Source organism: Cyprinus carpio, chromosome B6 (genome assembly GCF_018340385.1).
Source record: "Cyprinus carpio isolate SPL01 chromosome B6, ASM1834038v1, whole genome shotgun sequence".
NCBI classification, from domain to species: domain Eukaryota; kingdom Metazoa; phylum Chordata; class Actinopteri; order Cypriniformes; family Cyprinidae; genus Cyprinus; species Cyprinus carpio.
Window position 1 is genome coordinate 13818544 of NC_056602.1, and position 14652 is coordinate 13833195.

Sequence of the window (14652 nt, forward strand, 5' to 3'; positions counted from 1 at the left end):
TTTTACCTATTTACCTATACAGTACTATGATCCGCCACTGCTTAGCATTGCGAAAAAGCCTCTCTGTAACAATGGAACAAAACTCAGTATCCTTAAGCAGAAGATGCAAAAGCAGAGGCTTCTTCTCCCTCAAGCTTCTTTTCCACAGGGAGCACCCTATCACATCAGGACCCCACAGGGAGCACCCATTTGTTCCCCACAGGGAGTGCCCAAGCCTGCCTTGTTTCCACATGGCAAACTCGTTCCTGTCCTTTCCCCCAGGCCCCAGGGAGCACCCGTGCCCACCTCCTTTCCACATGTAGGCAGCACCTGTGCAGTCTCTTTTTCCACAGACAGCACCCATGCCCTGTAGGAGCAAAGGAGCTTCAGTTAATCCTTTCTATCTCTTGTTTTTTTATTTATTTATTTATTTATTTTTTACTTATTTAGCTTTATTCAAAAAACTAAATACTGCCTTTAACTAAGCTAGTCCTATGTTTTGCAAGAAATCCTTTTATAATATTTCAAAATGGTTGAAGTCATATGTCTTTACATTTTGTAATTAAAACTAATTAAAACAACATTTGTCACACTCTTCAATCTGTGCTGCTGCTTTGTGCCTTTAAGCTGATTTTAACATTTAGTGGGAGAGTGAGGCGGAGGTCCTGAAACCTAACAAAAAAGTGTAATGTGAGCAGGACAGAGTCCCTATTTCGTACCAAATTTTATTTTCTGCACAAGACAGAAATGATTAAATTGTTTTAACCAATTTAAAGGAGACATATTAGGAGATGCCTTTGCAGCTCACTAGAGGAGCGAAATCAGATGCTAGTTTTTTTCAGACTCTTGCAGAAAAAGGCTTACCAAAAAAAAAAACAACTGAGTTAATCTTTTTTTACATGTCCTTGGTTGGTAGATGCACTGGGGACCTGATAGCACTATAAACCTGGAAAATTCAGATTTCAATGATATGTCACATTAATTTTTTTCTTGTACAGTGCTAGAAAGCTTTAAAAAATACTGTATATGTAAAGTGGGTCACTGAAAAATAAATACATTTATTTAGTATGAATGTGGAAAAACAATAATACAATCTCACAATGAATAGTTCACACCTACGACAGTTTGATTTATAATAGCAATCAAAAATAATAATATAGAAAAGTGAAATTGTTGTGTGATTTATACATTAAGTAGATACTTTTATTTAGTAGAGACTGAGGTTGAATTTGATAACTTGGTGTTGCACATCGAGTAGTGTTTATTGCATTACCCTAATGACTTGGATTTAAAAAGGAGGGCTGTGTTGAGTAAACCAATAACACTTTACAACAAGGTCCCATTAATTAACTTTAATTATTGCATATACTAACATTACATAATAATTAGCAATGCATTTGTTACTGTTTATTGTTATTTTATGTTGGCACAGGTCCATTAAATATAAATATTAACAGTTGCAAATATAGTTTTAATAATGTATTAATAAATGCTGAAATTAAAATGAGCTAAGATTAATAAATTCCAAAGTATTAAAGTATTTTCCATTGTTAGTTAGTTAATTAACTAATGTAGTGAACTTTACATTTTAACAAACAGAACCTTGTTTTAAAGTGTTACCAGTAATCACATTACAAAACTGAGTGTGTAATGTATTTTTTAAACATAAAATGTAATTTACATGAATTTAATTCTGTGTGAAAATATTTATTGACCTCACCCCAATGTTAAAATAAGAATTAAATTAATAAAATGTATTTCCTCCCTTTTTCCGTTACTTTATTTGAAATGAAAATTTGCCATTTCACCTTTATTCAGACTTAAAACATTCCACGTATCTTAAAATTTGCAAGCATCTTATTAAATACATGTTATCAATAACTTTGTTTAATTTTTTTTTTTACTTTATACTAACTTTGCAGAACATTCTTGTATATGAACAGAGAGAGCAACAGTAACAGAGAGAGCAAATTATGAATTCAAGTCAGTGACTTTCCGCTATTATTTATTTGCTTAGAAAATCAAAATGGTGCAGAGCTGGTTCTTAGATGCAGTGTTTAGGAGAAGATACAAAAAAGTCTACAATATTGAAACATCACTTTGTTTTATCATACAGGACGATCAAAATAATGACATTCTCAAATGTTTAAGCAAAATATTGTCAAAGATACAAAACAGAATAGCTTCCACTAAGACAACACCACCTGATAGAGAGGTGGAGGGGTTCAGGACTCCCATAAGACTGGGTTACAGAGAGTGCAGAGAGTAGCAAATCCGATGACTGACAGCTCAGTCTCAAAAAGACATGGCACATCTTTTATGCTGCAAAATGTCGAAAGGCACCACACAATACAGCTTACTCACAGATATTTTGCAACACACTTTTAAACACTGTCACCAAGAAACCTTAAGGCGAATGTCATGTGCAAACTTGAGAAAAATAGATTAAACACACTACTCTCTAAGCAACCCCTCTGATTGAAATGTGCTTTTGTTCTTTTTCCGCTTCACTGAAGTTTGATTTGTGTCTGTATCTTTTTCCCTGGTCCCCTCTTCAGGTGAGCTCAGAGGGAGAAGGACCCCATTATAAGTTCCTGTAGTTTTTCCGGCCTTCTCCCTCCTTAATGAAAGTCCATATGAGTGTGTTGACGATGTCGGGCTGGTCTTGTTGAAGCCAGTGACTGGCTCCAGAGATGATGTTGAGGCGGAAATGGTTTCTGATGTACAGGCGGCAGGCCTCGGCCATGTCCTGCTCCAGAAAGGCGTCTCGTTCTCCCCACAGCAGCAATACAGGAGACTTCACCTCACTCTGACTCAGTGGGAGGACACTGCGGATTACAAATAATACTAAAATTATGGCTGTCAGCTGATTCAAATTTTCTCAAATAATTGGACATACTGTTTGCTGAAAAAATCTTGCAGATGAAAATATGATATTGTTGTAGATGGGTAAAACATTGAATAGACATTGCACAAAATAACCAATATGTGTTTATTTTCATATTAATGAACATTATACTTTTAGTTAGGATTTATTTATTGTGATCTGAGCTGTTCTGAAACACTGGATCGTGAGCTGCCAGCGTGTAAAAGAACACACTGCCACACAGTGTTGGGGAAAGCTACTTTTAAAAGTAATGCATTACAATATTGCCTTACTCCCGAAAAAAGTAGCCTAACTAATTATATTACTTTTTATGAAAGGTAATCCGTTACGTTACTTTTGAGCTACTTTTTAAATCTAGGCAGGGCTTTCTTGTTTGTTTTTAATATAAAAAAAATCTTTTACAAATGTAAAAGCACTTTCACAACAAAAGTGAAATGAATTTGCCTCAGGCTGAAGGAAATGTAAATTCATGTCTGTACAGTAGAGGGCACAGCTTCAACAAATTGCATGAAGAATATGACGCAGGAGAACACTATTCATCAATATAAAAAATTGAAACACAAATGTCATTTTTGCTTAGTATGGTGGAATTGAATCATCGAATGTCATTAGCCACTGGTTAATAAAATAGGATTAAATACATAAATGATATTTGTCTTATTTAACATATTTAATTATTGCAGGTTTGTATAATATTCTGAGTTTGCATTTGACTTTTTATTCATTTTGAGGAATACTGAATCTGTTTTTGTGCAGGTTAGATGAGTAAATACATGTTTATATTAAGTCTAGAACCACAGTAAGCATCATGTTCACACAGCGCACAATGCCTCTGCACTTACTCCCGATTTCTCTCAACATGGCAACACGAGTACTGTCAGTCAAGATATGGAAAACAAAGTATAAATACTGAATTTCCACATCCATCATTTTGAAAAAGTTGTTTAAGAAAATATTTAACTAAACAGCTAATTAAAAATATATATATTAACTTGTTTTTATTACTGCACTGAAACCAATATTGACTTTACATTAGGTAATTACATTACCTTTTTCTATCCACTTTTAGATGATGCAAAGTATTCTTATAGTATACTATTCTTCATAGTATTCTACACTGATGGTGGTAAAAAATAAAAAAAATAAATTTTTATTTTTTTGTCTCTATAATATTTCTCTCTGACAGCCCTAAAAACTCCAATACACACAGACGAGTTAGTTAAATAGATGTTAGAACATTTTAAAGGTTTGGACACCCTCCTCTCCTCAGTTCTGATATGGACTTATGTGTTCCTAGTTTGTGTAGAAACTGTTATGTCAGCGCCGTCCTACACACACCCACCTGCCCACCTACACACACACCCACTCATGCACACACACACAAACAGTCAGCGCAGCTCTGCCCTGAGACATAATCAAAGTGTGCTTCAGGAGCAGATGGAGGGCTCAGTCATGCATGCACGTCTCACATGCTCCTAACACATGCACCTCCGCAAGCAAATTAAAGCAGAGTATTTACACCAAGGTGTCCACAATTGTTAAAAAATTAACTGAAACATCCATTTGACACCCAGCAGTTGATTTGGTGCTGATATTAACTAATTTTGAAAGAATATCTTCACAGCATTGGCAGTGAATTAACTGCTGTTCATGCACAGCTCAGAGAGCATGAAATCAATATCTCTCCATCTTGGCAGGGACATATGCACTTATGAATTTAGTTCTCATTTTGTCTAAGTCATGATGTTATAGATTTCTTTGCTGTCATGTCCATAACATTTTGAAATACACATCACATTTTTTCTTTATAAGCAATTAAACAAATCTGTTATAAGCATTACTGCTGAGGCAAAAACATCAGCTACTTCTCAAAAAGTTAATAAATATATAATATTAAATAAATATAAATATACATTTAAGACACTAGAAGGCGATATTTTCTGTAAAATTAGCTAAGCAGCTTTTTTGGCATTCAAGACACCTACAAAGCTGTATGAAAAAGAAAAATACACCGATTTTTAAATGAGACACACAGGCACCTGAAGACATTTCTGAAGTAGTTGAGGGCCCCAGTGAGGGCCCCTGGCTGTGAGAGGGCATGCAGGTATGCTTCGAGTTCTTCTGTGGTGAGCCACCGGCCCTTACAGCTGATACCTGTGCTGCGGCTGGTAAATAGACTCTTCAGCGCCTGAAAATCCACATGAAAAAGCAGAATGAGCTTGAAGAATTCAGTCCTATTATATATTAGATGGCTTTAACTACTATGTCTCAATAAATGCATTAATTGTTAGGTCCAATATGCAGTGTAATCAAGATGTAACTGAAGATTACAGATGTAGTTACATGCAGGCATTTTTAAAACATAAAACATGTAGACAATAAGTGCACTGTATCAAATTATTAATTTCATTATAAGTACATAGTAGTTAAAGACACTTTATATAAAGAGGGTTCCATAATTCAATCTGGTCACATCACAATAGAACTAAAAAAACAAAAACATTAATTTTATACATGCTATTAAAAAAAAATGTTTTTTTTTTTTATTATTTTATTTTATTTTACAAAGGCAGCTGAGCAAAAAGGTTGAAATATTTTACTTGTCATAAATATCCTCTTCATATTATACTAGACAACTTCAAACTGGATTATTTAAATATGTATTTCAACAATAGTACTATAGCTGGGCAATTAGAATGCATAATATGCATAAAATCATCAGCACACTAAAACTAATGTGTATCCAGAGCTGATTCATAATGACTAAGCTGTTTGTGCTGAAGACAGATGGATAATCTTGGCCTGCTGATTCACTCTGTATTCATAATTCTTACACAAACAAATTCACATGCTGGACCCAAAAGCGGGTCAGTTATATAAAATAATGGGTAATTAAAAAAAGAGAGAATGATGTTATCATTACCTATTCTAGTAATTCTCAGTTTATACATATGTACATTCATGTCTTTAATTCTTTACGTAGGTAACCAAAGTATATACATTGTTGGTAAGATTTTTAAATGATTTTAAAAGTAGTCTCTTATGCCCACCAAAGCTGCAATTATTTGATCAAAAATACAGTAAAAAAAAAAGTAATATTATTACTATTTAAAATAACTCATTTCTATTTTAATATATTTTAAAATGTAATTAATTCCTACTATGGCAAAGCTGAATTTTTAGCAGCCATAATCATTCTAATATGCTAATTTGGTGCTCAAGAAACATTTCTTCTTATTATCACATGTGTGTTGCATAATGTTTTTATGGAAATCAAGATTTTAATGATTTTTAATGAATAGAAAATACTAAAGAACAATTTATTAATTTTTTTTGGTAGCAATAAGCTTTTACTGTCACTTTTGATCAATTTCTTGCATCTTTACTGAAAAAAAGGTCTAATTTCTTTAATTTAAATGGTAGTATATTGAGTCAAGCTCACCTTGAAATCATTGATGGAGAGCATTAACTCTGGGAAATATGGCAACTGGAAAAAAAAGTAGTAACTTGACTTGAGCATCTGACTGGGGTGATGAAGGGCATAATCTGGACAAGAAGAGAAGAGAGAAAGCAAAAGGAAACTTAGCCCAACATTGTACAGTGTGGCTCCAGGGTAACAAACCCATCTGCTTCACTTTTAAGCACATAACGCACATATAAATCGGCAATGAAATGGTTAATAATGAAGGGATAAAGATTTTTTGGTCACATCCTGACAGTCGTTTTAAAATCAATTCAAATCTGGCATGACACTCTGTGTGGATGACACACATTTTTGCTTCGGAGAACTGCCCTCAGAAAAGCTAATTTGATTGATTTTTCAGCCATCAAAAACATGATTCACTTTTGTTAGGTCAATAAACCTAACTGTAAAACATTTATAGTCTTATACATCATCTGCATGTTAATTAATGTGTTTTTTGCCTTTAAGAAAATGTGCAACACTGAATAAGACATGGTTGCAATGAATAAAGAGAATGTCTACTTTCCTTGTATTACTATACACAGAAAACAGTATTTTTTCCTTCCCAATCTTAGTTTTATTATCAGCGTTTGATTAATTTTTTTTCACAGCGTTGTTTCTAGGCAACGTACCTTTTTTGATTTCAGTAATGAGATCCATGTTATGTAAGAAAATGGAATCAAATCATGTTTCATAACACGTGCAATAGAAGGTTAAAACTGAAGACAGCCCATTAAGCGGAGATATGTTTCAAAAGAACAAGAAAAGCAAAAGGTGTAGTCGTGTACGTGTCACTCTCGTCAGGTACTGAGTGTTATTATAAGAGGGTCCCGTGTCTCTGCCAGAAGCCTGTCTGTACTGTAATTACCTCCTCCTCCAGACTGGAGCGCACCAGACAGATGGAGGGCAAAGCCCCATGATTCCCTGGGCCTAACCACAATATTTCATTGTGAATGATGCAGATCATACTAATGATCCCTAAAACCAGTCTCTGGGGCAGGCATGATAGAACAAGAAGTCTGGTTGTCAGATGTTTAGGGGACTTACCAGTGAACACACAGGGGTGAGGGCTGTTCAGCACTATGAGTTTTGTCACCATTTCAGGGTAGTGAATTGCACAGAGCCATGCGATGATGCCACCCCAGTCATGACCCACGAGAAAACATCTGTTGTATCCTAAGGGAGAGGATCAGAAGGAGGAAGCTGGCATGTTTGTGTTTGTTGTGGTGTTGTGTGTGTATATGCCACATAATTTAATACGGGAAAGTGAGAGACAAGACAGGAAATTGTAGCAAAATCAGAGGAAAAAGGATCGAGATACAATGCAATCTCATATTTTCCAAATAAGCACCATAGCACAATGTGTCTAACCTCTAGGACACAGTTCTCTTTCCTCACCAACATTTAAAAAAAAAAGCTGTGTACTGTGTATATTTAGCATGTATATATAAATACACACACATACAGTACATATTTTGAAAATATTAGCATTTTTTAGCATTAGCATTAGCGCTTTTTATGAATTTTTTTCCTCGTATTAGTCCAAACATGGCCATGTTAACTAAATTAAAATGAGGGAATTAATAAATACATTTTTAAATCACAACTTTTTTCCAACATGTTGTGCAAAGCTCCATAATTTTCCATTTAAATGTCAAAATTTTTAATTCCCATTCGACATTCAGTTTTAAGTTGTAACTGTGCCATAGTAGTTCGACACATTTGGACAATAAGAGTTTGCATCATTTTCCAATCATATTAATAAACAAATTATTAATTCATGGCCACTTTATCTTGTTTATCTTTATCCATGCATGTCATGTTCAGGTCTCCATACAAAAGAAATAAAATAATATAAAATATGGTACAAAAAGCCGATTAAGTAAACTTCGAAATCAGAACTATTTCTGTTTAATCCCAAAGTATTCATTTTATTCAAAAATATATAACAGGAAATAATTCTGTTATGTTGGGTCTTGCATTTTAGCACAATAACAATGTTTACACTGTTGTTTTTTGTGTAAGTCTTCTTTTGCAATAATAATATATCATGCTGCAGTTCATTTAGTATCATATCAAGGACTGACTCAGGATGAATGACTCCGTTGCTGTGAGCCAGGGTGGAAGTTTCCACCATCTGCAATAGAGTGATTCCAATGTCAAGGAACTGAGACCCTGGAGCAAGACATCATCATGAATCCTAATAACGTGTCATTGACGGCCTGTCACAATACACCGCCAGCCGCTTACACACATGCCACTCTGTGCAAGCAGACAGATGAGTTTAACTACGACATGATATATACACTGTTCATCTACACTTGTCCTGGAGTCACATTGTAGCATAGCTCAACTAGTGATTGTGTCACATTTGAAATCTAGAAGCAGACAATCAGACTTCATTTTAAGCAGCCTAAACTGACAATACAAATCTACAAAGCCAAGGGCATCTGTGAATGGGTCACCTTCACATTACAGACTATTGGGAAGAGTGCTACATTAGCATTCACCACTACAACAGCCTCATCAAAACCTCTAGACGGGCTGGAATGTGAAATGGAAACAGGGCTGAGGTAATGGAGGCAGTCTGTTCTTACCCAGATACTCCACAATGTCCTTGATGTCAGTGACAAGGTAGTCCAGTCTGTAGCTCTCAGTGGAGGAGGGCAGGTCAGATTCCCCGTAGCCTCGCATATCTACAGCAACAACACGGAACTCGCTCTTAAATTCCCTCAGCTGGTGACGCCAGGAGAACCTGGCAAAACAAGGGGTAGATTTTTGATAAATATTTAGTGAGAATTCTACAGGTTACACACAAACACATTTTTGTTACATTTAGATCACCTCTCTCTGTTCTACATTGTTTGTTTTTTTACCTGGTTACATTTTATTTTAAGGTGTCCTTGTTATAGTATAATTATGCATTTCAGTACTGAGTAATATGAAATCACTTTATATACTTACTATATGGTTAGAGTTAAGATTAGGGTTAATTACATGTAATTATGCATAATTTATTGTTATTATAATAATAAGTACATGTAACGTGTAACAAGGACACCTTGTATGGTGTCAGCCAAGTATGGTGACCCATACTCAGAATTCGTGCTCTGCATTTAACCCATCCAAAGTGCACACACACAGCAGTGAACACACACACACTGTGAACACACACCCAGAGCAGCCATTTATGCTGCGGTGCCCGGGGAGCATTTGGGTTCTCTGCCCCTCTCAAAAGCACACCACACTCGTTATTGCCGGTCCCACAAAATCAAACCCAAAACCCAAACTCTATAACCAAAACTCCCTAACCACTAGGACACAGATTCCCCGCTTAAGTCTGACCTTTTTGCGTTTACTAAGATGGTATAGAACTGAGTCCATGGAAAGGTAAATAGAATGAATGAAGAAATCACAATTATTTTATTGAACTGACAGTCGTAGTTTCATATTTCTATTCCATTTATACACTACCATTCAAAAGTTTGGGGTCAGCAAGAATGCACTAAATTGGGCAAAAGTGACAGTAAAGACATTTATAATGTAACAAAACATTTCTAATTCAAATAAATGCTGTTCTTTTGAACTTTCCATTCATTAAATGATCAAGGAGCTCATATTCTCCAAATATTAAATAATATTACAAGTATTTTTTTTTCATAGTATAAATGTAAATATAGCTACCTTTATATTTGAAGGGGTCTTACATGTTATGCCTAAAGACCTTGTGGAAAGTAAGAATTCATTGGACTGACAAAAGATAGACACCAGAATGGATGATTTCTGATGAGTCAGTGCAGCAAAGGCTCTAAGGACCCAAACCCAATATGTGAGAATTTAGATGAGTGTTAAATTAGCACGCACACATACACACACACACCCTATCCTAACCTCCACATTTCTCTATTGCTCAGCAGAGAGAGAAATCTTTGACTTGCACTTTTTGAATGCACCAAACTAAAGTGGAGCAGAAGTCAGAAGAAAAGGGCGTCCTCCAGGTCTCCTCTACTTGCTCCAAGAGTTCATCACTGATTCTGGAGCAGTAGATTGGCCAGTGAAGCAGAAAGGAGCCATGCCACATTAATTAGGCACAGTCCTGTCCTGATCGCAGTCTGGCAGCTCACTGAAACGACAGCTTCACTGGTCCCAAGAGAGTCCGAATGTCACAACACTCCATATCACATTTCAGGACTGTATAATTCATTATACTGCCTGTTTTACATTTTCATAACAATAATACACACATCTCTGACTCTGACTGAAGATTTGTGTTGATATGGAAGGTTTGAGTCTCAAATATTATCTATGACTCCATGTGTATAATGTGGACTGATTCCACAACAACATATTTCCAATCTGTGCCTGGCAGCATCCCAGTAGAGAAGTGTTTCCCTCGTGTGTGCGAGTGTGTTTGAGTCTCACCAAAACTCAGGGAATCCATGCAGAAACAGCATAAGTGGCTTTCCTCGTTCTCCAGCAGCAACATAGTGAAATCTGAGCCCAGACTCCTAAAACCATAGAGAGACCAAAGGCAGTTATTCTTCACCATAAACAGAGGATATGATAAAAGCAGTCCGTTCTCTTTAATCACATGAGCCTGTCCATCCTGATGTACAATCCATTCTCACATCACTCTCTGCTTGATAGAGCTATAAAATGCACCAGAGAGAGGGAGTCATGTCCGCAGGCTACAGCTAATATTAAAGCAATATCTTCCATTGACATTTATGGGAAAATTCGTACCCTGTTAAATGACAGCCTGCATAAATTTGCATGTGATAGTATCTTCTGGTTGTCTGGCTATTTCAAGAACATTTTTTGCAATGCAAAATTTTCCTTTTGAATACAAACAAGTTGTGGGCGCGAAAAACATCTCACCTCAAAAAATATCTGATAAAATGTAATGTTTTCATTTGGCATTAAAAAATGAGATTATATCCTCAAGGTCACTTGCTTTTTTACTTTCAGAGTTTTTATACCAAATCCCTCAATTCCAGCAGTTGCAGAGACTTTAACAATATTTTTCTTTAGAAACATTTGTATATCCCATGTTACAAAAGTTATATACTCAGGAACAAAACTTAAAGTGGCTGTTTTCTAAGATTTCAAATGAAAAACAAGTGCACTTCCATAATGTACTTAAAGTGCTCTATTTTTACACATAATTTTGTACTTATACTAAAAATGATTCTTTAGTACTTCTTAAGATAACCTTCTAAGTGTACTCAACTGTGCTATTTTGGGACACCATGAATATGAAAAATCCACTTTTAACATACTATCTCTGTATTTAAAAAATGTATTTAGTTACCACTTGTAGTACAATGGAACCATCTTTCATACACTAGTACACTCAAATGTACTACAAGTGGTGACTAAATAAATTTTTTTAATACAAAGATAGTATGTTAAAAAGCGGATTTTAGTTCATATTCATGGCGTTCTAAAATAGAACAGTAAAGTACACTTAGATGATCTTAAGTTTATCTTAAGAAGTAGATAATCATTTTTAGTACATTAAGTACAAAACTAGTCCGAAAAAATAGAGCAAGTGGAATTATGGAAGTGTACTTTTTCTTTCACCTGGGATGCTACGTTTTTAGAAAAAGTGCAGATGCAGAGTACCTAATGTGTGAATGTTATGTTCAAAGCTCTGCAGGTATATACTCATCACATCTATCCTGAGACTGCCTAAGCTGTTTTCAGCACCACTCCAGTGGACAGCCAAGTGGGAAACTGATCACTCTGCTGTCTGCTGCAAGACATTGCTCAGTAGATGCTCAGTGATGGAAACTGCTTGCTTCTTGGAGCAGCCCCATGGGAAAGAAAAATCACAAATGAGATCCCTGTAAAGTGATAGTTCCCTTAAGAAAAAACATAGCTCACCCAAACATGAAAACTGTATTACCCTCATGTTGTTTCAAATCTGTATGACTTTCTTTCTTCTGCTGAATAAATGGAAGAAGAAATTTTAAAGAATGCTGGCAAGCAAAAGGTGTGAGTTACTGCTGGATTACATTCCTCCAAAAAAAAAGACATTTCCTTAAATATCTTTAGGGCTTTCCCTTTCCTATAAAGAATTGTGCTATGCTACCAAGGTCATGGGTTCAATTCCCAGGGAAAGCAATGTAAGTCGCTTTGAATAAAAACATCTGCCAAAAGCATAAATGTAAATGTTCTTTGAAAGAAAGAAAGAGAGTTTGGAATGACATGAGGATGAGTAAAATTATGACAGAATTTTTATTTTGGGTGATCTATCCATTTAATTTTTCTCTTAGAGACCAATGAGGCTAAAAGGAGTATAAATTGATAGCCTACTTTTGCTTGATCTTCTGCTTCTAGTGAAACACCAGGTGATTTAATGTATCTCATCAACAATCTCAACATTGTTCTCAACAATATCTCAAACTGTGCTCAGGTTTGGCAAGATACCAAACCTGAAAACATCAACAACTCAATGCACTAATATTTTTCATGGAATTCTTTTAAGATGAAATTATGTGGGCTACCTGCATTTATGTTTATAGTTACTCAGCAATCGTTTGATTTATTTCTCCTAAGGAACATCTGAGGCAAAGTTAATATTTCAAAGAAAAAAAAAATGAAAGAGCAACATCTGAGCATTAAAAAAGCTAAGTTATATTTATGTAGACTATACATGCTTTCATTTCCTGTCAACCATCTATCCATCTTACCTTGATTCTAACATAACAGTGGGTTCCCAAGGACGTGTCATTCAGGCACGCAGGGGGTGTCTCACGAACCGTCCACTGGAAGGTTGTTGACGGTCGCAGGATGATATTCCAGCCAAGTTTGAGCAGCGCTACGCCCGTGCATAGCGCGCAGTATCCGTAGATGAGAGACCAGTATCCCATAACTCTGATCTTCAGCGTCAGCCCGACTGTCAACAACAGCAAGTTATGAAGCAGTCTCGCCATCTTTACATTACTCGCTTGTTGATCACGGCTTTTATTGATTTGTTTACTCAACTGCCTGTGTTTCAAAACCGACGCGCATCTTAATAGCTCCGTCGCACCGTCAACGAGCGCATGCTGACCGGGGAGGATCCCTGTGGAGACGCTACAGAGTCAGTCACGCTTACGTATGACAGAAGAGATGCTCAGTCCCAAAGGTGTTCGCACCTCGGACTGAACCATTACAGCCCACCTACACTGACAAAACTAGAAGGCTCCCATTATAGTCCAGACAGCCTGGGCCCACCTCGTACTCACAGACCGTCCACGCGCAGAGTTCTGGACTCTCGCGAACGCTGCCGGTACGTTAATATCGAGCAGAAGAAGCTGCGTCGATCACGGGAGAGCTCAATCGCAGTGTAGATTAAGTGTAGCTGTTATTTTACCCTGGATACAACAATAAAATATAATGTGCCTCATGGTGCATTAAAATTATGTTTTCCCGAGACCAGTGAGACCCTAAGCTCCGCCTAGAGCATATTCGATATTCAATATTATACAGATTTATTCACTCATAGCTGGGAAACATAAATGATCATTAGAGACAAGGGGATTCAAATAACTTTTGGACGGAGGCATGTCAATTTTATAATTACAGCTCGATGATTATTTAAATAAATAGGATGACGTGGCTGCATATGAAAGGTGTCACTTAAAATTAATTTTTAAATTAATTATATTTCAAAAATTAATATACCAACCTTTGTGATTTCATCTAATATGTTTTGAATGAAACAAACCACTTAATGGCACAAAGCATTCCAGAATGGACGATAACTTATTCAGACAATCTTATGTTCACTAATGTTCAAAAAGAATATAGCCTAGCCTTGAAAATTAAAACGATTTTTAGTTAACATCCATCCATATACCAAACCGTTCAGAAGTTTGGGTGGGCAAGATTTTAACGTTTTAATACAGTCTCTTACTAAGGCTGCTTTTATTTGAAAACAGTAATATTGCGATATATACAATTTACATAAACAACTCTGTTTTAATACATTGTAAAGCGTAATTTATTCCTGTGATGGCAAAGCTAAAATGTCAGTAGTCCTCGGTGTCACATGATCCTGTGTGCTCATTTGGTGCTCAAAAAATATTTCAGGCCAAATTTTGAAGACGTTTTCCTTTTTTTTTTTGTGGAAACGGTGATTCTTAACATGTTGAATAAAAAGGTCTGAAAAACACTGATTTGAAATATAATTTTTTGTAACATGAGTAACAGTAATGCCTTTGATTTATATAAATAATATTAAATTATTTTTTATCAATTCAATGTGCTAAATAAAAAAAAAAACACCTTAAAGTTTAGTGTATATATGCTGGTTATATCCATATATACTGTGTTA

General features: G+C 35.7%; 1 protein-coding gene across 1 annotated transcript; it reads right to left on the reverse strand.

Annotated features, from left to right (window-relative positions):
• Positions 1–1017: 1017 nt before the first annotated feature.
• LOC109092051 (epoxide hydrolase 4) lies at positions 1018–13726 on the reverse strand. The gene is made up of 7 exons (XM_042725790.1): positions 13025–13726; positions 10752–10837; positions 8927–9084; positions 7377–7505; positions 6309–6412; positions 4906–5054; positions 1018–2807 (listed from the first exon to the last, which is right to left on the reverse strand). Exons 1-7 carry the CDS (start codon positions 13265–13267, stop codon positions 2564–2566), a joined length of 1113 nt encoding a protein of 370 aa, XP_042581724.1. The 5' UTR covers positions 13268–13726; the 3' UTR covers positions 1018–2563.
• Between the last annotated feature and the right edge of the window lie 926 nt (positions 13727–14652).

Coding starts and splice junctions, on each gene's coding strand:
- LOC109092051 (XM_042725790.1), bottom strand. CDS start 13,267: ATGGCGAGACTGCTTCATAACTTGCTGTTGTTGACAGTCGGGCTGACG. Junction 9,085..10,751: donor CATGGATTCCCTGAGTTTTG/GTGAGACTCAAA, acceptor TTGTTTTGCCAG/GTTCTCCTGGCGTCACCAGC. Junction 5,055..6,308: donor TCTCCATCAATGATTTCAAG/GTGAGCTTGACT, acceptor GTGGATTTTCAG/GCGCTGAAGAGTCTATTTAC.